Source organism: Marmota flaviventris, chromosome 8, assembly GCF_047511675.1.
Source record: "Marmota flaviventris isolate mMarFla1 chromosome 8, mMarFla1.hap1, whole genome shotgun sequence".
NCBI classification, from domain to species: domain Eukaryota; kingdom Metazoa; phylum Chordata; class Mammalia; order Rodentia; family Sciuridae; genus Marmota; species Marmota flaviventris.
In genome coordinates, this window is record NC_092505.1 from 129477269 (window position 1) to 129500327 (window position 23059).

General features: G+C 39.2%; 1 protein-coding gene and 1 long non-coding RNA gene across 3 annotated transcripts in view; one reads left to right on the plus strand and one right to left on the minus strand.

The window, feature by feature from the left end:
• The window catches only part of Acp3 (acid phosphatase 3), a 53262-nt gene extending 43585 nt beyond the window's left edge, over positions 1–9677 (minus strand). The window contains exon 1 of the mRNA XM_027933657.2: positions 9511–9677. Coding sequence (XP_027789458.2) covers positions 9511–9609 — 99 coding nt within the window. The 5' untranslated portion in view covers positions 9610–9677. The remainder of the gene's footprint in view (positions 1–9510) is intronic.
• LOC114091249 (uncharacterized) lies at positions 1710–23019 on the plus strand. 2 transcript variants are annotated; one of them, XR_003582479.3, is made up of 4 exons: positions 1710–1826; positions 9458–9644; positions 9907–10671; positions 22820–23019. It is a non-coding gene; the product is annotated as an uncharacterized lncRNA (long non-coding RNA). The 2 variants fall into 2 exon arrangements; XR_011708384.1 differs by lacking the exon at positions 22820–23019 and having other exon boundaries at positions 9907–12817.
• The last annotated feature ends 40 nt before the right edge of the window (positions 23020–23059 follow it).

The following is a 23059-nucleotide window of genomic DNA, read 5'->3' on the forward strand; positions in this document are numbered from 1 at the left end:
ATGCACAAAACCCTGGGTTCAAGCCCCAGTACCACAAAAACAAAATAACAACAACAAAAACCCCAACATTATTGGCAGTCAATTTTTGCAGTATTAGTAGTAATCCCAATAGGAAGTTGTCCAAGATAATAACAACACCTTATATTTGCACAAACCTTCATGCTTTGTAGAATCCTTCCCTTGCTATTTATTAATTCCTGAATAAGGGCAGACTGGCACTCAGCAAACCAGGAAACTGAGGCTCAAGGCAATTGAACGAGTTGTCCAGATCATGATTGCTTGGTCATAGTTTTCCCACTACATTACATTCATTTTACCTTTGCAAAATTATAGGAAATCTTAAAAAAACCAAAAGTTCATCTCCCATGACTGGCCCTGCTGCATGGAATCTGCTAAACAGATTTGGTGTGTGGCTTAGGATGTGGGGACACTGGTGAGTATGGTCAAGACAAGTCCAGTTCTTCTGTCCACAAGCAGTCACCTGATCATTTACAAAATGTCAATCAGAATGCCACTTGACTGATTAGGATGCCCTCACGTTCTCTCATTGTATTAAATGTTCTTTCATGGAGAACTTTAAAGATGTATATAAAAGTCGAGATTTTCATGATGAGCTCCTGTAAGCCCACCACTGACTTCAACGGTTTTCAACTTGTGTGTCCTTAGGTTTGTTTCATTCAGATCCTCATCATCCTAAGACATCGTGTTCTACTTCTCTTTGCATAGGATTTAAAGTTCTCACAAGGACCCACAAGACCCTACCTATGTGGCCTCTTCTAACCTCATGTCCTCGCCTCACATTCTTGCTAAGTCTGCTTAGCCACAAGGGTCCTTCTGCTCTTCCAGTCCTAGTGCCTTTGTTCTGTTGGTTTTGAATGTCCTACTTTTACTTCTGCTGGCACACACACTTACTAAATTCAGGTCTGTCCTGGAAAACATAACCTCTGCAGAGAGGCCTTCCTGGACTATCCATTATAATGAAAGTCCTGCTCAATCTCAAGCTCATCTCACTGTTTTGTTTTCATCCCTGACATTTTCTCAGTTTTTAAAAAAATTTTATTTATTCAAAATTGAAATCATGTATTTTTAAAAAATCAATAAAACTAAAACTAAAACAAAACAAAACAAAAAACAATTGGCTCCCTTTCTTCCTATGAACTCCTTGAAAGCTGCCAGAAGCTCTCTATATCTCCAAATGGTGCCTGGAACATATTAATACACACACACACACAGACATGCACAGGCCTGTTTGGATCCTGGATTGGCTCTCGTTCCCCAGGTACCCGGTGGCTTTCTTTCAAGCCTTTCCATTTCATAAGGGTTTTTGATTTTCTCCCTCATTCATCAGCAAAGTGTGCCATGCATACTCCTCTCTTTCTTTTCCTTCTCTCATCTTTCCCTTCTTCTTAATTTGTATCTTTGATCCTCAAACAGCGAGTCTGCCCCTAGATTAGCCTGGAGTCTCATAAAACATCCTGCCATCGTGTCAGGCTGCGAACTCACGACACACCACAAACTGGGGGATGACTCTAAAAATCCTGAAAGGGACTTTGGCTCTTGATATCAAATTCTTCTCCCTATTTTTTTAAGGCATATTCTAAACCTTAAAAATGTTTTGATGCACAAAGATTTCCATTCAAAAAAGTCCATTTTATTTTCTTCTTTCAGGAACCAAGAAATAAATCCATTGGTAAAGAGGATCAGAAAAAATAAAATATTTTGGGCAAAAATGATGATTCATGTAAATGAATGCCACTCCAGAAGACAAGCTGACTGGCTAGGAAAGGACTCAGTATGAGAGACACCCTGCATTCCCCTTGAAAAAGGTAGGACAGGACTAGCAGGACTTTTATCCAGGACCCAGGAAGAACTAGAGACATGCAAGAAAGGAAAGTGGTGAAATCTGCGTATTACATTGTGCACAAGCTTTGTAATAATACAGCAAAGAATTCTGACTTTCCAGTCATTTAGGCCAGGTGTCAAACCCTTGCTGTTGTGTTTTGAATCTATATTTGTCACGTATTAAGCAACACAGCCATGTTCAGAGGTGAAAAGATTGGATCATGAGAGCTATAGCCTCATAATCTACTTGATTAATAATTTGAATGGATTATTGGGTTGGAACTGTAGGGAGATGAAGCATGACTTCAGGAAACAGGTCATTAGGAACATACCCTGGGGTACTATATCTTCTTGTTTCTGACTGGTCATGTGCTCGTTCTCTCTCTCTCTCTCTCTCTCCCCCTCTCTCTCTCCCAGCTGTTATGCACAGAGCAGAGTTTCTCCACAACATCTTTCCACCATGATGTTCTACTTCACTTCAAACACAGAGCAAATGCAGTTGGCCACCCATGGTCTCAAACCTCTGAAATTGTGAGCCCCAAATACACTTTTCCTTCTTCAAGTCGTTTTTGACAGTTATTTTGGTCACAGGGACAAAAATCTGGCTAACATACTTGTCTTGTCAACTACCTGAGAGATCCTGGGAAAATGATTTAACTTACCGTTCTGCGTGCCTCAATTTCCTTTTCTGTATGACAAGAAAATCATTATCTAACAAGCAGGAACAGCGTGAGAATTAAATGTGTATTATATGTGAGGTTGTCCGCATAGTACTGAGCACATGGGAGGCATTCAATATATGGGATTTATTATTACATTTGTTGCTATTTTTTGTTATTGTATTACATATTTAACCTAGTTATCCTGTATATTTTCTTTCCTGCTGGCAATATTTTGTAGCATAGAGGACAAATGAGAAGTACCTGTTGAGCAAAGAGAAACAGTCTTCTTTAGGAAATACCTCTATTGATTTCTAATCATCTCTCCTCTGCTTGCACTTACCTAAGAGCAGTAGTTAATTATTCCTTTGGATTTAGGACATTTTGAAATCTTAAAGTGCCCACAGTGGCACCCTGGTTGGCTGAAATGTCTTGGGCTAAATACAATTTACCTGATGAATTCACTATCCCAAAAATCTGCAAAACACTTGGGCCTAAAACTTTGCTTACAAATTCCTGTAAACAAACTGAACTGACCTCCTCTCTGGCCCAACCCCAACACCCAGAGCACAGTGGTGTCCTCAGCAATCATCTCTGAAGAACCTGCAGGGTTCCAAAGACAATGTGCTGTTCCTTGGTTCCAATGACAAGGGAGTCACACGTCAGAGAAAAGACACTGTAGGGTTATTTGTGAGGCAAGATGAAAGTCCTGCTTTCTGTTTTCTGATAGAAAGTTTCACGTGATGACCTTCTTGCCAAGTCTGAAGGTTTAGATAGGCCATGTGAAGTTACATCTCGAGTCCCCAGGATAGTTTAGATTATGAGATGTCCCCCAATAAGCTCCTGGGTCAGACAACATAGGAATATTCAGAGGTGGAATAATTAGGTTAGGAGAGTTGTAGTCTAATTAGTGTAACCTATTAATCCATCTAATGGATTAATAATTTGAAAGGATTGTGGGTAGTAATTTTGGGCAAGTAGGTAGATAATATTATATGCCTTATCAGTAATTGTAAGGATTCAAAATACAAAATAAATAAATAAATAAAGTGCCTGGCATCTGGTGGAAGCTCACAATCTGTTAGCTATAATTGCAATTCTGCTTTAACAGAAGTGGAAAAAAAAATGTGTGTGGGTAGGACTTACAGATCTTGAGAAGTTCATGCCTGTGGCCCAAAGCACTATTCAAACATGAACCAATGGAGATGAAGGCAAATAAAAACACAGTAATAACTGGTCTGTTCCAGGTAAGTTATGAAAGAACTCAATGGGTGAGTCCATCGATATGTAAAATCTGTTTAACTTTTGGAGCCACATTTTGAATGTATTTCTTCAGTTTTTAAAAAAATAATTTTTTAGTTGTCAACAGGTCTTTATTTTATTTATTTACATGCAGTTCTGAGAATCAAACCCAGTGCCTCACACATGCTAGGCAAGCACTCTACCACTGAACCACAATCCCAGCCCTATTTCTCCAGTTTTTATTGGATCAGAGACCCAATGTTGAGAAAAAAAAAAAAACTGATCAAATTTAAAAGATGTATAAATGCCTCATCCTTTTTAGAATAAAGAGAATAACTTCAGAAAACAACAACAACAACAAAAAATCCCCTTGGCATTTTAGCTGGACCTGGAAACTCCCACTTGTAATCCCAGCAACTCAGGAGGCTGAGAAAAGGATCACAAGTTCAAAGCCAGCCTCAGTAACTTAGCAAGACCCTAAGCAACTTAGTGAGACCCTGTCTCAAAACAAAATATAAAAAAAAAACTGGGGATGTGACTCAGTGGTTGAGAGCCCTTGGATTCAACCTCCAATACCAAATAAATAATTAAATAACCCTCATCATTTTAATTAACTGGTCACATGAATATCATAAAGCATACACGCAGGGAAATCATGTGGATATATGCATATTAATTTTAGTGACAATGTTTGGAGCATTTACTAATGGGGCTGATATGTACATTTTGTACTTATCACAGCTCCACAGCAACTCCCTCAGGTGCTTTTATCTCTATTCCATCGATGATGAAACTGAAGCACATATAGTTCAAGTTACTCATCTAAAATCACATAGCTTGTAAGGGGTTGTGCAGACATTCAAACCCAGGTAGTCTGATTCTTAGGCCTGCTGTGTTGTGTTATATAGTCAGGAGTACCATAAATTTCTTTGGTATTTATTCCTCATATTCCTTAGGTTTTCCCGATATTTAATATCTTTTATGCTTTCTATCTCCTGGGCATCACTATCTTTCCAGTAACCCGAGTTAGAAAACACAGAATCCTTTTGGTTTCTCCCTTTTTCTTACTACTCACATTCAACCCACAGGGATTCTGCTTTCACAATTCAAAACAATTATCCATTCTTTTCCAATTCTCCTTTTTCCTGATCTAACTTAGGTCTTCCCCATGCTTTGTCTGAACTACGGTCATAGCCCCTCTCTGTTCTCCCCACCCGCCTCTCCCTTCCTCAAGCCATACTGGACCCCCAGAACTGTGCCTCCATCATGAAAAAATAAGTTAGAATTCATAGAGGGGAAGGCTTGAGTGCAGAGAAGCTAAGTAGTGTGTCCAAGGTTCTAGGAGAGATGGTAAATATTTAACACTTCCATTCTATTCTCCTTTCATTGCTTCCTTTAAGTCACATGTGTTCTTATTCAAGTTGCAAGTTCTGTAATAATGAAGGATCATCTAGAACCTTAACACACTATGCTAAGTAAATAAGCAGTCAAACAAAGACAACTACTGAGACTAACCCAACTCAAGAGACAGAACATGGAATGGCATTTGCCAGGGGCTAGAAGGAGGAAGAAAGGGGATCTATTTTTCAATGGATACGGAGTTTCAGTTTTACAAGATGGAGGGAGTCCTGGAGATGCAGGTGATGGCAGTACAACTCACAAATATACTTAATGCCATTGAACTGTACACTTAAAAATGGTTACGATAGTAAATTTTATGTTTTCTAACACCATTTTAATAAAAGAATAATTAAGGACCCCAAAATTGGAAAGATTCCATTTTGGACTGAGGACATCCAGTTAACCTTACATAGTCACATGTCTATCAGGTCACTTGATCCTCTTTCAAATAGGAAGCATAGTTATGATTGTTATTTCTAACTTTAAGTTGGGGAAATTAAGTTTGAGGACACTGAAGCTCAGTTGCTTCATTAAGTGACCCGTCTGAGGTTCCAAACCTGATAAATGATGGTGGAATGTGAGTTAATAGAAGTTGAATATTTTCCTCAGTGTGGCTTTTAACTTCTGGCAAATAGCATCAGAAAATTAATAGCAGGATTGGGCTGCCCGCCTGGGGAGGAGGAGTGAGGAAGAACCTTGAAATGTGTAGTGTGTGGCATGGTTTGAATTTGTCCAACCATGACTTGGAAGTTACTCATCCTGGTAAAGGGACAACATACTTAGGATCTGAAGGCTGTTTCTGTCAAGGATGTCCTATGAAATCATATAATAATTCTGCATGAATGTCAACCATGGAGAATGAAAAGAGCTTATACCTTGTGACTCATCATTCCTTTCTTTGGAAAACCCCAGTGGGATGGGGATGGAATTTTTCTCTCTGCCTGAAATAATCAAACTTGTGGTTTTTCCTGTTTCAAGGAGAGATTACGCTTTTAAATGGCATTTTCCCATTTGTGGTGGAATGATATGACTTACAAGATTACTTTAAAAAAAGGCAACAGGTGTGTGTGGGAAATGAGTGGGCATATAGATGAAACAAGATTGGCCCTGAGTGATAATTATCGAAGCTGGTTAATGAGAACATAGGAACTCACAGTACTTACTATAAAGTTAAAAATAGCAATTCTGTAAGGATATTCTGGGGAAAAGAGAGGGGAGGTGGATGCCACGGTCACTTTAGGAAACAATTTTCTAGATCCTTTCCTTGAAAGCCACAGTGCATACTGAAAACTTTGATAAGTACTGCATTAAAGAGACTTTTTCACACAGTGTAGCCTGCATTCTGACTTACTTTGGAAACCTGTCTTTTTTTTTCCTGCGATATCTTTAATAAGTGGTCCAACTAGCCATCAATGGGATGCGCTTTGGTGAATTTGTTTTAAAAGATCGCGTTGTGACTTTTCATGGGTGAGAACAAGAATCAAGGACAGTTTCCTGATTTTTCTGCTGAGAGCAGCTTTTCAGAGTAGAAGAACTTATTATTATTTTTTTTTTTTGGATTACAGAGGAAAAGCAAGGAAATCATCTACTTATTCTGAGTCAGGCAAATATAGTAAACCTAATGGGTATCTCATACCAGCTCCCTTGCTGGATGATATAGCCACAGCAGAGGCAGACTATACCTCATGATTAGGGAGGGGCATGGCCTCTGGGGTCAGACAGCCTGGGTTCAAATCCTGTCTTCACCACTCTGGCTGGGTGACCATGAACAAGGTATGTAGCCTCTTGGTGCTTCATTTCTTTTTTTGTGGGGGGAAGATATCAGGGATTGAACTCGACCACTAAACCACATCCCCAGCCCTATTTTGTATTTTATTTAGAGACAGGATCTCACTGAGTTGCTTAGCGCCTTGCCATTGCTGAGGCTGGATTTGAACTCGTGATCCTCCTGTCTCAGCTTCCCAAGCGGCTGGAATTCCAGGTGTGTGCCACTGCACCCAGCTTAATTTCTTTATCTATAAAGTAGGAATATGTTTTTTAAAAGAATTTTTTTTAGTTGTAGATGGACACAATATCTTTATTTTATTTACTCATTTTTTTATATGGTGCTGAGGATCGAACCCAGGGCCTCACATGTACAAGGCAAGCACTCTACCACTGAGCCACAACCTCAGCCCAGGAATATGTTTTTAAAAACTCCTTATGGAATGGTTGCCAGATTTAATAAGTAGAAACACAAGATGCTCAAATATTAAATGGGGCATACTTATGTTAAAAAAAAAGAGTCTCAGTTTATCTGAAATTAAAATTTAACTGGTCTTCCTGTGTTCTAAGTAGCAATCCTACTTTGTAGAATTGTTGAAGGAATTATGTGACATTACACACGTTGATGTCTCAGAATAGTACCTAGAATGCAGTTAAGTACTCAGTTAACTATTGTTTATTAACATAGCCACTTTAGTCATTGGCACTTTTCTTTTATTCTGCTTCTGTTAATAATTTTTTTTTTTCTTTTTTGGTATTGGGAATTGAAACCAGGGGCGCTTAACCACTGAGCCACATTCCCAGCTAAGTTGTTTAGAACCTTGCTAAGTTGCTGAGGCAGGTCTTGGATTCTCCTGCCTCAGCCTCCTGAGTTGCTGGGATTATAGGGATATAGATGTATGTCACCATGCCTGACTTCTTAACAATTTTCTAAGGATATTTTTTTTTTTTATCAGTAAACGATTTAAACATTTATAGTCACAATTCTCTATAGTCAATGAAAAGAAGAAATGACATTGTCTGGTTTAAACCATTAGAGAGTTGTTTTGTTACGGGCCACAGAAGGTGCATTAAACTGCAATTTATTTAACATTAATAGAAGGAAGCCATCGTAGGAAAAATAGTGAACATTAGCTTCATGGGAAATTTGGTAATTTTTTTTAGTTCCAAGAGAGCTACCTCTTTATTTTTTTTTTCTTAGAAAAGAATTAACTTGTAGTTCCTGAATGCCCTTTAACCAAGAGTGGAGGGGAAATGGAGAGAAGTTATCCTGAGCTGTTGGTAAAACATGGAGGAGAGAATCTATCATGAAGGGTTCACTGTAATATCTCAACAAAGATTGCCGTTCAACCAGCCTCTCCCAGGTTTATAGAGCGGCAGAAATGACAGAATGTAGTACATTTTCCAGAGTCCTTATACTTTTATAATGCACATGTTGGCAAGGAAACCAGGAATATAAATAAAAGTCTAGCTCGAAAGGGTTTCCTTACAGAAGGTGCCTGATGGGCTGGTTTTCAGCGCTGAAGTCTGACAGCTGGCCATTGTTTGTACACAAACCGGCGATGGGTCTCTCTGGTTTTTCTATCACTTTCATGTTGGTGATTCAGTAAAGATTTACTGGACTACGAATCATGATTTACATAAACATGTGATATTCAGATTTCCTATAGAAAGCAAAGCAGAAAGTTCTGAATACACCATCCTGAGAGAATGGGAACTTCAAATTTAAGTTTTAAGTTTTGAAAGGTGGCTTTCTTCTAAATTATAAAAACAATGATTTTGAAGCATTCTTACAAAAAATGCTTATTCATCATCCCACACTCATTAGATTAAAAAAAAAAAATTTCAGGGGTGAGAAAGAGCAAGACAGGCCTAGAGACAGAGTAAAACCCAAGTGGAGGAAAGAAACAGAAAATCCAAGACTTCTACATACCGAGGTGAACCCCCTTTCCTCTGCAAACCCTCTTTCCATACACTTTCTAAACAATGCCTGTAGTCTGCTCTCTTTTGCTGACACCATGCATCTGCCACCTACTCTCCCGCTTTGGCTAACACAGCACACAGGCCACGGCTAGGGAAAAGCACCATTTAAAGGACCAACTCAATCTATGTATCAGGAAGTCATTCCAAACAAAGTCCATTTCTAAACGTGATAACGTAAGGGGAAGGTCGGCCGCTAAGTTCAGATAATGATAGTTTTTGGTTTTTTTTCTGTTTGCCAACAAATAATCATCACATTGAACAAAGCTAGGTTAGCTGCTGGTATATCAACAGCGCCAACTGCCACTTCTGCTTCTCAGGGCTGTCAAAAGCAATCCGAATTCAGGGCAGTTCTAAAGCGAGTGAGTCAATAAATAACACCAACAAAGGCAAACGGAAAAAAAAAAAAAAAGTCAGCACACCTTTTTGTTGTTGTTAGGGCATGTCGTCGTGGTTATGTCTTCATTAAGAGGAACTTGCAAAACTCGATGATTTGCTTTCTGAGTTTAAACAGACCCTGGTCTCCCGGAGACAACAGAAAAGTGAAACTTGATCCTTGACTTTTCCAGACCCTGCTGGTAACACGGGCTCAAAGAGAAAGCAATGACAAAAGCGTACTTACCAATGTCACAAACTTCAACTCCTTGGCTAGCACACCTCGGTCCAGCAGGAGAGAAAGCAGAAGCAGAGAGCCAAGGCTGAGGCTCGTCACCCTGGCCATGTGGACAGGAGTTTGCTTCTGGCAGGAGTCCGAAGGTGCTGCTCCCACTTCAAAACCCTTCAGGAGGGAAGCTATTTAATCAAAGGATTGAAAGGGGAGGAGGAGCCAAACTCATAAATAGTAAAATTTCCAGGAAGTTTTGGGCGGGGTTTGGCATGTAAATAATGTCATATAATTTTTGAATTGGAGATCAGGTTCTCCTCTGTTTAAGTTAGGACCCCACGAGGTTCAGTGGAGGAAACTGCTCTTGCCCAAGGTCACACAGTACTTATCAGTTCTTTCTTTTCTTGTTTGCAGTTTACCTTTATTTTTTTCTGTAGATGGTCTGACGTCCCAGCTCTTGCTTTAAAAAGGGTCTGTTCTGACTTTGGAAGCCTGAGAACAGCGATTCTTAATTTTTTGGGAATCCACAAGCATAGGAAGAGAAATCTGGAGGGAACTGACACATCTGGACATGTTTGGGGTCTGTCCCCGTGCCAAACATGATGTCTCGTTTTCTTAAACTCTCCTGTAGCCTAGAGGTGTTTTAAAATTGAAGAAAAGAAGTTTATGTGGATAAATTTTAGTTCTACCTGAAGACATCGGAGGATCACCGGTAGCATCTCAAAATTAGGACTAGATTCTGAATCTGACACGGCTTTTAAAAAGAAACTCTGAAAACCAAACAAACCTACAACTCGGCATTGTCACTGATGGACGTTGGCCAAAAGCCTGTCCTTGGGAGAGCCACACCCTTACCTCTCCAAGCCGTGATCTCACTGGGGATGCTACAAAAGAAGATGATCCGGATTAATGGAACTCAGCTCTCCATTTTTCTCAAACTGTCTACCCCTTCCTAGGTTCAAACAACACTGACCCTGCACACGGATGAGATTTTGCTGGAGTTGTGGGCAGCACTGCCTGTTGTGATGTTTCCATACCAAGGGGCAGAGGGAGAACAATGGTTTTCCCACAACCTATTCCTCTCGGTACACTACACTCGACCTGTGACTGGAAATTTCTGTTGTTATATGATCATAGGATGCTCTGGAATGTGGTGTGTGGGAGACCATGGTTCTTCAGGTATGGGGAAATAAAAGCACAGAATTAGTGTGGTAGAATTAGACCTTTAAGGGTTACATCCCTCACCTGTCAGTACCCACTGTCGATTTTTTTTCTTTCTTTCTTTTTTTTTTTTTTTTGGTATCAGGGATTGAACCAGGGGCACTTGACCACTGAGCCACATCCCCAGTCCTGTTTTGAATTTTATTTAGAGACAGGGTCTCACTGAGCTGCTTAGGGCCTCGCTTTTGCTGAGGCTGGTTTTGAACTCGAGATCCTCCTGCCTCAGCCTCCGGAGCCACTGGGATTACAGTCTCCCATTGTCATTTTCAATGGGTAAGATTTTGAGGAGATGGGTGCAAGGAAAAGGAAACAAGATTGGAGTGATTGTCCAGTTCAGAGTAGACAGGCAGCTGCCACACCATTCCCTGCTGTATTCACCAGGCAACCTGAGAAAAGCTTCAGCACCTCAGTTCCCATGTATATTCCTTAAAAGGCATCAGCAGCTGCCTGATTCGGTTGAATGGCCTATTTCTTCATTTTCAGCCTGGCTCTTTCTTCTCTTTGCTTGGCTCGCCCTTGGACAGATGCCTGAAACTATTTTAGCTCTATTCTTTGCCCTTGCTGATAACAACTGTTTCTCTAACCTACCTGTGCTATGCTGCATGTGTTGGAGAATCCTTTCTGACCTGGCCCAGACTTCCTCAGTGGTACCTCCTCTAGGCACTTCTAGCCGCCCCCCAATGAGAACAATAACAACAGTGACAAGATGTTTTCTTAAACAGAGAACCAGAAAAACATGGTTTGAATTGAACACCATTCAACTCAAATTTAATTTCAGTTGAACTAAGTGGGTGGTTTATATTTCTTTTCTATCTGAGCATCATCCTGGCTTCTACTTTGATCATCAAGTTATAAGATCATAAAGGCAGAGTTCTGAAAAACCTGAACCCCATGACCTTGAAAGATCCTCTACTCAGATAAATCCAGTTTAGAATCTTCTGTGGCCTCTTGAGCCTTGAACTCATAAGTCTTTGCAAAGAATCAAGTGTCATTTGGGATAAACATATGGAAATCGTAATATCGAAAGTGACATTGAGCCAGGCATGGTGGGGCTCACCAGTAATTCTAGTGACTTAGGGAGGTGGAGGCAGGAGGACTACAAGTTCAAAGCCAGCTTCAATAATCTAGTGAGGCCCTAAGCGACTCAGCAAGACCTTGTCTCAAAATAAAAAGGGCTGGAGATGTGGCTGAGTGGTTAAATGCCCCTGGTATCAAAACCACAACAAAAAAGTGACATTGAAAAACACTAGAATGTCTTCATATGACAGTAATTTTCCACTAGTAGAACTTACTGGCTGAATCACCTGGTTTCTTGTAGTACTTCTTTCTTCATAAGTCAAGTGCTCAAACCCTAATTAATGTAATGTTTTATGAAAATTCCATATTTGGAGCAGGTTGGGTTTTTTTGGAAAGCAGACTCAAGGTGGAGCAGAGGAAGAAGATGAACTGCAGTGAAATGCTAATGACAACATCTAGCTGATCCTGCTGGGGTTCAGGAGATGGGGGGGAGGCTCTTTGGTTGTCCTGAATTGGGGTGGGGGAGCCAGGCTGTTTCCTCCCACCATTAGCCAGTCACTGGATTCAATCTGCCTGTGGTAGGGAGCACAACTAGGGTAGGGAGAAGGTGGCTATCTTTTGAAGGCAGATCTCCAAGCGTTTGCCAGCTGAGGGATGTCAAACAACAACTCTCCAAATCTGGGGACAATCAATACTTCAGCACCTGAGAGGGCACTGGGGTGGTGTGACAAAATTTTGCCAATGAAAAAATATTTATAGGAAAAAAATTTATGATCTATGGTAGATCAAGAGCTTTGAAAGTCCTGAGTGTGCTCGGACAGGGAGAGTCTGGGCTATATGAGATCCATCAGTGGGTATATGGCTGCTCACCAGGCAGGAAGGCTGTTTCCCTGTGTGGATTTCTATGGTTTGCACAATTGTAGTTTTGGACTCTCAGTGCCTTGTGGACTACTGGGCACTCAGTAGTACTGATTGGCCAACCCTGGATATACAGGCAAATTACTGTATTAGAGCCTTGTTATAATATGAGCTACTCTTAGGCAAAATTTAATAAGATGGGTTTAAAATAAAGGTTCTTCTCTCTTTTTCCTTTTTTTTTTTTTTCTGTGTGTGTGTGTGGTACTGGGGATTGAACCCAGGGCCTTGGCAAGCACTCTACCAGCTGAGCTATATCCTCAGCCCCAAAAGTTCGTCTCTTAGTCCATTATTTGTGTGTGTGTGTGTGTGTGTGTGTGTGTATGTGTTTTCCTTTGTCCATGGCATAAAATAACCACTTTATTAATTACTATTTAGACAAATATTCCTCCACATAATAACTTACTACGCCATTTAAAATAAGATGTGTAGCTGGGTGTGGTAGACACAACTTTAATTCCAGCAACTCAGAAGGCTGAGGCAGGAGGATTGCAAGTTCAGATCAGCCTCATCAACTTAGTGAGACCCTGTCTCATAATAAAAAATTAAAAGGGCTGGGGATGTAGTTCAGTGGTAAAAGTGCCCTTCGGTCCCTCCAAAATTGTGTATACCTTAGGGGGTTCCTGAAATGGGAGAACACTTGCAAACGTAAAGAAAGTGTTAGAATCTTTATTTCTATCTTTTTTTAAGCTAAAAAAGGGAGGAGAAAAGCTTTACAATGAAATCTTGTGTTACAAGGAACTATTTTAAAGTTAAATATTATTTGGTTATAAAATGGAGCAAAGTAGTAATATATGAGTGAACCTTGAAAATTTATGTCAGGTGAAGAAAACCAGTCCCAAAAGACGACACATAGATTTCATTTATATTAAATGTTTAGAATAGAAAATTCTTGGGAGACAGAAAGTAGATTAGTTTTTGCCTCAGGCAGGGGGAAGAAGAATGGGGGGGGATAGCTAAAAGATATAGGGTCTATTTTTGTGCTGCTAAATATTCCCTAAAATTTGATTACAATAAAATCTTCATAAAATACAGATTCCTATTTGGCATAACTGAACATATTAAAACTCATGAAACTGTACACTTTAAATGGGCCAACTATACAGCATATTCATTATATCCCCAAAATACAGTTATGAAAATAATTTGATACACAATCAATATTCTAATATTTAATATAAAGATAATAATAGGAACATATCCTTAACCAAAAACACTTATTATATGTATGATAACATTGATAGAGATCATGACTGAACAAGTTTGGAAACCACTTATCTATTAATATATAAAAACCTAGAATATTAAAGTTACCTATTAGCCGGGTGCCGTGGCGAATGCCTGTAATCTCAACAGCTTGGGAGGCTGAGGCAGGAGGATTGTGAGTTCAGCACCAGCCTCAGCAATGGCAAGGTGCTAAGCAACTCAGTGAGATCCTGTCTCTAAATAAAATACAAAACAGGGCTGGGGATGTGGCTCAGTGGTCGAATGTTCTTGAGTTCAGTCCCCAGTACCAAAAAAAAAAAAAAAAAAAAAGTTACCCATTGCTACCAACAATGGAACACAAACTCTGTGACCGAAAAGAAGATGCATTTATTATCTCACATTTTCCCTGAGTCAGGAGTCCTGCTCAAGGTCTCTGACAAGGCCACAGTGTTGGCTAAGCCTAGGTCACTTTCCAATTCATGTAGTCCTTGTCAGAATTCAGTTCCTTGAAAGCCATTGAATCAAGGACATCAGTTCCTGAGTTGCTAAGTGTCCCCTGAAGACTGCCTTCAGTTCCGTGGGTCCTGTGTCCCTCCAGTATGGCTGCCTGATTCATCAAAGTGTGCAAAGAGAAAAGGCAGTAGAGAAATATCAGTGATCATTTTTTAGTTGTTGTTGAACTTTATTCTGTATTAAAAACAAAAATCCTGGAAAGCTTCATAAAATACAGATTCCTATTTGGCATATTAGATTACAATGTTAATGTGTGATTACAGTTTAAAATATGTAATTAAAGAATTGACACAGGCCAGTGCACCACTCCTGTAATACTGGCAGCTCTGGAGGCTCATGCAGGAGCATTGCGAGTTCAAAGTGCGCCTCAGCAACTTAGTAAGGCCCTAAGCAACTCAGGGACACCCTGACTCAAAAGGACTGGGGATGTGGCTCAGTGGTTAAGTGCCCCTGGGTTCAATCCCTGGTGCCGAAAAGATTTGATACAAATATTTTAAATTGAAACTGTTATCACCCTTAAACAGTTTGGAGATTTTTAACTCATCATGTATAGAAATTTAATTTGAGTATTGAAATTTATTTTATTGATTAGGAAGATAGTTTATTAATCCAACATTTATTGTAATCAAATGTAGTTATTCACTTTATAAAATTCTTTTTAATATGCTAATTAACATTTGCTAGAAACAAAATAAAATTCACATGTTGATCTTAAAAGAAGAAAATAAATATACCAATTCCTGGGATTCCCTGTTTAGAAACAAAATAAAATTTACATGTTGATATTAAAAGATGAAAAAAAAAAAAACACCCAATTCCTGGGCTTCCCTCTCAGAAATTCTGATTCAGTAGATTTAGGCAAGTACAGCGTCCTACCAAGATTTAATGGTACCTGAGGCAAAAGGAGAAAAATCAACAATATCAATTCTGTCTTAACATTTTGCTATTTCATTAATAATGGATTGTCTAACATTGATTTTTTTTTAAAAACATTGCATTAAAATATCACTTATCTTGATTGTGGAGTTTTTTTGTTTTGTTTTGTTTTTGGTCATTCCTTAAATTTTGAACCCAAAGTGATTACCTCACCCACCTAACTTTTCATTTCTAGCTGTGACTCTAAGTGGGAAGACTGAACAGAATTACTTCTTTTTTCTTTTATTTATTTATTTGTGGTTTTAGTTGTAGTTGGACACAATGCCTTTATTTATTTATTTTTTTTTTGTTTTTATGTGGTGCCAAGGATCGAACCCAGCCCCCTGCACATGCTAGGCAAGCGCTCTACCGCTGAGCCACAATCCCAGCTCTTTCTTTTTTCTTTTGATATGGAATGATCCAACTTTCTCTGGTTTTTCTCTACCAGGGAATGCGGACTGGGTAAGGTGAGGCCAGCTTTGGCTGATGGTACTGAAAGAAACCAAGAAGGAGATGATGAACAGGGATGGATAGCGTTCTGTATTTCTGAAATTATCAGATAGGATATGTAAGGCCCTTATGTTTTGCTATAGTCCACCTTGCATGTCATTCTAGAATATTCCATTACCTAAACATCCAGGCTGTTTAGGGTAGCCTTACAAAATAAATTGGTCACAACAAATAGATATTTTCATCAAAATCAGAAATTTAAAAATGCCTAGAATTAGCTCCATGCTGACTCTGGCATGGGGTTACCTGATTATGGGGTACCAATCCATTATCAGAGTTTTTGAAAATGGACCTGGAAGCTAATTCATTTTATGGCATCACTTATGTGTCTTTCTTTGGGTTAATTCAGAAGTTACTCAACAGAAAACTTTTTCTTTCTTCTCTGGTCTCTGCCCACCTCTTGTTTTGGTGTATCTTGTATTAGAGAGATGACATAATTTCTTGGAGTGAAAAATGCCCAGGCAATTCAAAACCCTTTAAAAAGTTCTCTTGAAGAATTTCCTGAATCATGGGACTCACCCCACACACCCCTTTCTCCTTATTTTTCTCTAGCTTCAGTAAATGAGAGGAAACATTTGACCCTTCACTTTCTGAGTCTGGCATATTCACTTAGTATGATGGTCTCCAGTTCCATTCATTTACCAGCAAGTGCCACAATTTCATTCTTCTTTATGACTGAGTAAAACTCCATTGTGTATATGGCCCACATTTTCTTTATCCATTCATCTGTTGAAGAGCATCTAGGTTGGATTCATAGCTTAGCTATTGTGAGTTTCAATGCTATACACATTGATGTGCCTATATCATGATAGTATGCTGATTGTAGTTCTTTAGGATAAATACCTAGGAGTAGGATAGCTGGGCCATGTGGTGGTGCCATTCCTAGGCTTTTGAGGAATTTCCGTACTGTTTTCCAAAGTGGTTGTATTCATTTGCAGTCCCACCAACAATATATGAGTGCATCTTTTCCCCCACATCCTCACCAGCATTTATTATTTGTATTCTGGCTAATTGCCATTCTAACTGGAGAGAAACAAAATATCAATGTAGGTTTGATATACATTTTCCTGATTGCTAGGGTTTTTTTTTCACATATTTTTCTGGCCATTAGCGTTTATTCTTTTGAGAAATGTCAATTTAGTTCTTTTGCTCATTTATTGAGTTATTATTATTATTTTTTGGTGTTAAGTTTTTGGGGAGAGGGAAGAGGAATAAATAAAGGGAAGAAATGCAGAATGAAACTGCCCAAATTATGCTATGTACACACATGGATATATCACACTGAATTTCACCTGTATGTGTAACTGTAAAACACTAATTTATTTATTATTATTTTTTCTTATCTTCAAGAGACAGTTGAGATGGGGTGGGGGTCTTGATGTTAAGGTGAAGCAGGTTAATAAGGGCCAATCATCAGCAAACTCATTCTATCTGAGCCTGATGGTGCATGCTGTAAAACACTAATTTAAAAAGCAATAAATAAATAGAAGGAAGACCAGTAAAATAGAGGAAATAGAGGAATAGAGGAAGTGGAACGGGAGGTGGGAGGAGGTGTGGGAAAGAGGAAGTACTGGGGACTGATACGAAGCAAATTATATTCCATGCATGTATGATTATGTCCGATGAACCCTGCTATTATGTATAATAATAATGCACTAGTAAAAACATTGTAAAAAGAATTTCCTGAATTAAATCAGGTCTGCAAAGAAGGATTTCATTGGCTTCTCACCACATTTAGAATAAAATCCAAATTTCCCCATAGTCTGCAAGACCCTGCTTGATCTGACTCCTACATCATTTTCAATTTATATCATATCACTCTTGCCTTGGTCACTCTGTTCCAGCCACACTGACGTCCTTATTCCTCAGAAGCCACATCTGTTTCCACTTTATGTACTTTGTATTGACTGTGCCCTCTATATGGACCACTCTTCCCTTAGATGAACCGATTCTCTAAGGCCTTCCTAGATCCATCCAGCAGCTTCCCCTGCCATCTCCATTATATGAACTTGTTTTATTTCTGGGGTAGCATTTTCTATCCTTGACATTAATTCATATGCTTCTTTGTTTATTGATTATGCATCTCTTCCACTAGAATGTAAACCACATAGAGAAAGGGCTGTTTTACTTACTGCTGTTGCCATCACATAGACCAGAACATACCACATGGTGGGGACTCAATAAGTATTTGTTAATGAATAAATAAATTTTCAGTTTGTGCACACTTACTAATCAATTACTTATATAATATATATATATAATGTAAAATGTGTATGTATGGAATATATATTTACAATAGAAAATGCATATATAATAATACTTTATATAAAATTATTTATAATAATACTTTATATAAAATGCTGTATATTTATATATATCCCACATGTTTTGAGGTTTTCTTGTAATATCCCTAATCTCTTTTTCTGCTTATCAATTACCAGAAAAATGATGGGCCATCTTACCCTTGGATGATTTGCTTTGGTTAAAGAATATCATGCTTTTGGTTTTGAGACTTCAAAGCTTTGTGATTTTTCTAAGTCCTTTTCTCTGGTAATTTGACTACTAGCCTTAGGCTCCCCTAATAATTCCTATCATTTGTTGTATGTCCTGGGGAAATTGGTCTGCTAAAGTGGAGACATTTTGAGTCCCATATTTAATCTGAAGAATTCATAGAACTTCTTCATTGTATGTGATCATATGCCTATGTTTATTTTAATAAAAATTATATTTTAAGTTACTTATGGGGTGACACAGGCCATGAAGATCTGAACCCCCAGCACATGTGTGCATGCGCGTGTGCACATGGACACACACACACACACACACTGCTGAATGCATGCCTCAAGATGATATGCCCTCGTTTGGAACTGTGATATATCATCCTCAAGGGGGGATAACAGGAAGAAAAATGGGACTCTTTGTGAGGCTTGGAGGGGAAAACTTTGTGATAAGAAAGTAGAGATGCCCCTGTTATAACATAGTAAGGTTGAAACCTGGCTTCCTAACCCATTCAAATATAGCTATTTCATCCCATTTCATTCTCCTTTATTTTTATTTTTCATTTTTTTGATACTGGGGATTGAACACAGGGGCACTTAACCACAGAGCCACACCCCCAGCCTTTTAACTTATTCATTTTGAGACAGGGTCTCACTAAGTTGCTGAGGCTGGCTTTGAACTTGCTCCTCCTGCCTCAGCCTCCAGAGCTGCTGGGATTACAGGTATGTACCACTGCTCTGGCTCATTTTTTTTTTTTTACTTCTCCATAAATTTATTAGAGTCTGATAACAAGAATTGAAAAAATACTTTGTATCTGACATGGCTTATTGGAAATGTTGAACATAGGAATATCATTCTTAGCAAGAGAAAAACTAAAATACTTTTAAAATATGACCTGACTTTTAGATATCAGGTAGATAAAGGAAAGAAAGGGATTTTTATAGTCTCATTTTGGACAATGAAGTAATAGTTTTCTTTTCCCACCTGTATGAAATTAAATTTCAGGGAAACTATTGTGCTAATGTATACATATTAATGGATTGGATCAGTTTATAGGCTACAAGGTTGTTTCCATCCAAAAAGAATTTTATTCAAATGAAATAATATTTCTTAGTCCACAGAACCTAACAGAAGACTAGGGCTTTGTAGCTGCAGGATTTTACAGTTAGTTATTATTAGCATTATGAAAAAATAAGGTAAAGATTCATAAGATATATTCCAAAATATCAGTTGCTCACAAATGCCAATTATTTGTATTAAAAAACTTAGTCTAGAGAAATCCTATAAAAATATCTACATTTGATTAATGTGCTAAGCACCACTGTATCACTTTACAAAAATCTCATTTTTAAATCCACACCAAATGGTTGTCACTCCATCTTTCTCAAAGATTCCTCTGAGCAGCACCTGCTATGACATGATCAATCCTAAATTGTCATCCTTCTGTCAAATCCACTGTACTTAACCCAGGTGAGATTTTTTTTTTTGAGTCAGTCCATTCCAATGCAGAATCACTATAGAGCAATGTTTCCCAGCATGTGCTTTGGAGGCCCCCATTCTCTCCAAGAGTATTCATTGGATTTTCTTTTTTGGTAAAAGGGATTGAAGCCAGGGGCGCTTAACTACTGAGCCACATCTCCAGCTGTTTTTATATTTTATTTTGAGACAGAATCTCACTGAGTTGCTTGAGCCTCAATAAGTTGCCGAGGCTGAATTTGAACTTGCGATCCTCCTGCCTCAGCCTCCTGAGCTGCTGGGGTTATAGGCGTGGGCCACCCAGTTATATAGTTTAATTCTTAATGACTTTATTTAACAACAGTCAGCATAATTCCTGAAAATTTAAGAATTGATTCTTGCAAGTCAGTGTGAGCAGACTGTAACACACCATTGGATCCATTATATAATTAGTAGTACATCATTAATTATGGTGTTACTCTAGTATCCTCATTTTGGAGGGGGAAGAATGGAGCATCCTGGCTGAGAGACAGGTGGGGAATTGTAGGACTCCAGTTGTGGGTGTGGTGGGAGTGTGTGTGGGTGGAAGGTGGTGGTATGGGCTGGGAGTGGTGGCATTGTATGAGGGCTCAGACAAGTGCAAAGAATGGTGATTGTGACGATAAGGTCAGGGAGTGACCACCAGGTATTTCCCCTTAGAGGGGAAAGAGGAAAGAAAAATACAAGATACTGAGATTTAAGGAATGCCTCCCGTATGCTATGAATGTGTTGGTCACGTGACCCATTGCATTTCACGGAATCCCCTCAACAGACTTGGAAGGCAGATAGCCAAGTAGCACAGTGCAAGAACACAAGCTCAGGTCTAACCAGCTCCCAAATCATATCCTCTTCATTTTGTCAAGCAAGACTTGAGAGTTTACAAGTGGGCGGAGTAGGGGTGTCTGTCAGTAAGGGACAAACAGTTAGGTGAATGTCACAGTGAAACAAGAACAGAAGGTGTTGGATCTGGGAGGGCGGTCGCTGGAACAGTCTCACAGTAGACTCAGTCTCTGGTGTAACCCTGAAAATGTCTGCCATCAGAGTGGGGACTCCAGGGTAATAGAGGGATTCTGAGTTCGGGCAGAAATGTCCAGGTTTCCTTGCCATAAAGTCATTGTGTGGAGCTGCTTGAGATGAATGTGGCCTCAGCTCAAATACTAGAGTAGACCCCAGAGGGGATACAAAGGACTCTATGGGCTTACTGCTCTCCTTGGAATTTTCTGGCAGATCTGAGCATCCATGGTTGCTATTTCCCTTCTCCAGATGTTGAAAGGCATTTTCCCCACCACTTGACTTGATGCTAATAGGAGAATGGGGGGAGGGACTCAGTCCAGAAACTGGTTCCCATCTGAAATTTCAGTGTTGGAACTTTCTTCGGAGTCTATTACGGTCTATAGTATTCAGCATTCTTTTAGTGACAAGTGAGAGGACTCTAATTTGATTCATTTCAGGAAAGCAAGAGATTGTTTTTTTTTTTTTTCTCATGTAACTGAATGAACAAAAGGAAGGGAAAAGATCAATGGAATTTGGAACAAAATTGCTGCTGGGATTCATCTATTCCATCTTCATTTCCCTTTCTCCAGTTTGGCCTCGACTTTTCAAATCCCCTGCCCTTCAGAGTGAACCTAGAGTCGAGGATACCCTTACCTTCACCCAAGAAGAAAGGATTTTTCCTCAATGGATAATGGATAACTGAAAATAGAGATCAAGTTCAGCCAGGAGGCCACTGCAGCGGCCCAGGAGAAGGATGGTAGTAGCTTGGATCAGGGTGGGCGTTGAAGAGAGAGAGAAAAAAGTAGGTGGAATTGAAAAATGCAAATCTGGGAGAAGGGATGGACCAGTATTTGGTGTGAGATGAAAGAGAGGGGGGTGGTCAGGACCACTTTAAGGCTGTAGGCTTGAGAAATGGCTGTGCTATAACTTAGGTCACGTCAGGATGTTTTGGATCTTGATTTGTTGAGAAACACCCTGAATTTCCAGATAAAAAGTAGTCCGGGAATAGAATATTCCAGGGTTAGTTAATTTACACACACTCAAGGATGTCATCAAGAACTCGAGCTATTTTTTTCACATTTCTTTCCTTTAAATTAACTCTATATATTGTCTCAAGATGGTTTTTCACTCTTCTAGACATCATATTATTACGATATTATTATATTATGGCTGCTCTATCTGTAATACAGTCATAATACTGTAGCATGTAGGCGACATCCGTGAGATGAAAAATGAGGAGAATGTTTTCTTCTGGGTGGCTCATTTAATCAGTAAAGAAAACCTTTCAACTGAAAGAGATAGGAAAAACCAAGCTGTTTTTCCTCCTCTGATATACAATACAGAACAATTCATTTCTTTTTTTTTGTCCACATTTTTTATTGGTGCATTATAGTTGTACAAATTGGTGGGATTTGTTGTTACATATTTGTACATGCACACAATATAACAGTTTAATTTGGCCAATAACACTCCCCACTCCGTCCCTGATTCCCACCCATTGGTCCTTTTGATTTTTAGGAGATCCACCCCTACCTTTCTTTTCCTTTTTTATCTCTAGTTTCTGCAAATGAGAGAAAATATAGGATGCTTAACCTTCTGAGTTTGACTTATTTTGCTTAACATAATGGTCTCTGGTTCCCTCCATTCATCCATATTTCATTTTTTTTATGGCTGAATAAAACTCCATTGTGTATATACACCACATTTTCTTTATCTATTCATCCATTGATGGGACATCTGGGTTTGGGGATTTCTCCCTACCAACAACCCATTCTCTGGGGACACCAACTGGGTGTCCTCTGTTCAATTCAACGCTGATGCTCTCTGTGATATCACTTTGTCCCAATAATAATAGTAATGTCATGTACCTGACAGACATATGTCAATAATAATTATAATGATATATCTTGGTTTTTCTTCATAGTTCTTAGCTCATAAACTCCTTCTCCAAGACAGGGATTTCCCCTAGAATTTCTCCTCTCTGAAGTGGGTTATAGAAGCACTAACTGTAAGAAATTATTTGACATACTTTGTCTCATCATAGATCACAAGACCCCCATTCCTTGCCTGGGAGGAAGGAATTCTGCACAGAGAGGCCAAGAAGAATCCGGACAGTCAGACCTTGCTGGGTTCCCCCAACCAGTCTGCTGGCATTTTAGATGTGCAATGGAGACTCCATTGAAAGCCCAAGGACAGGCTTCAGAGTGCTTCCGGATAGCTGGGGACGCATGGTACTTCCTGGAGTGGGGCAACTTGAAAGGGCCCACAAGATTCACGTTCCTTA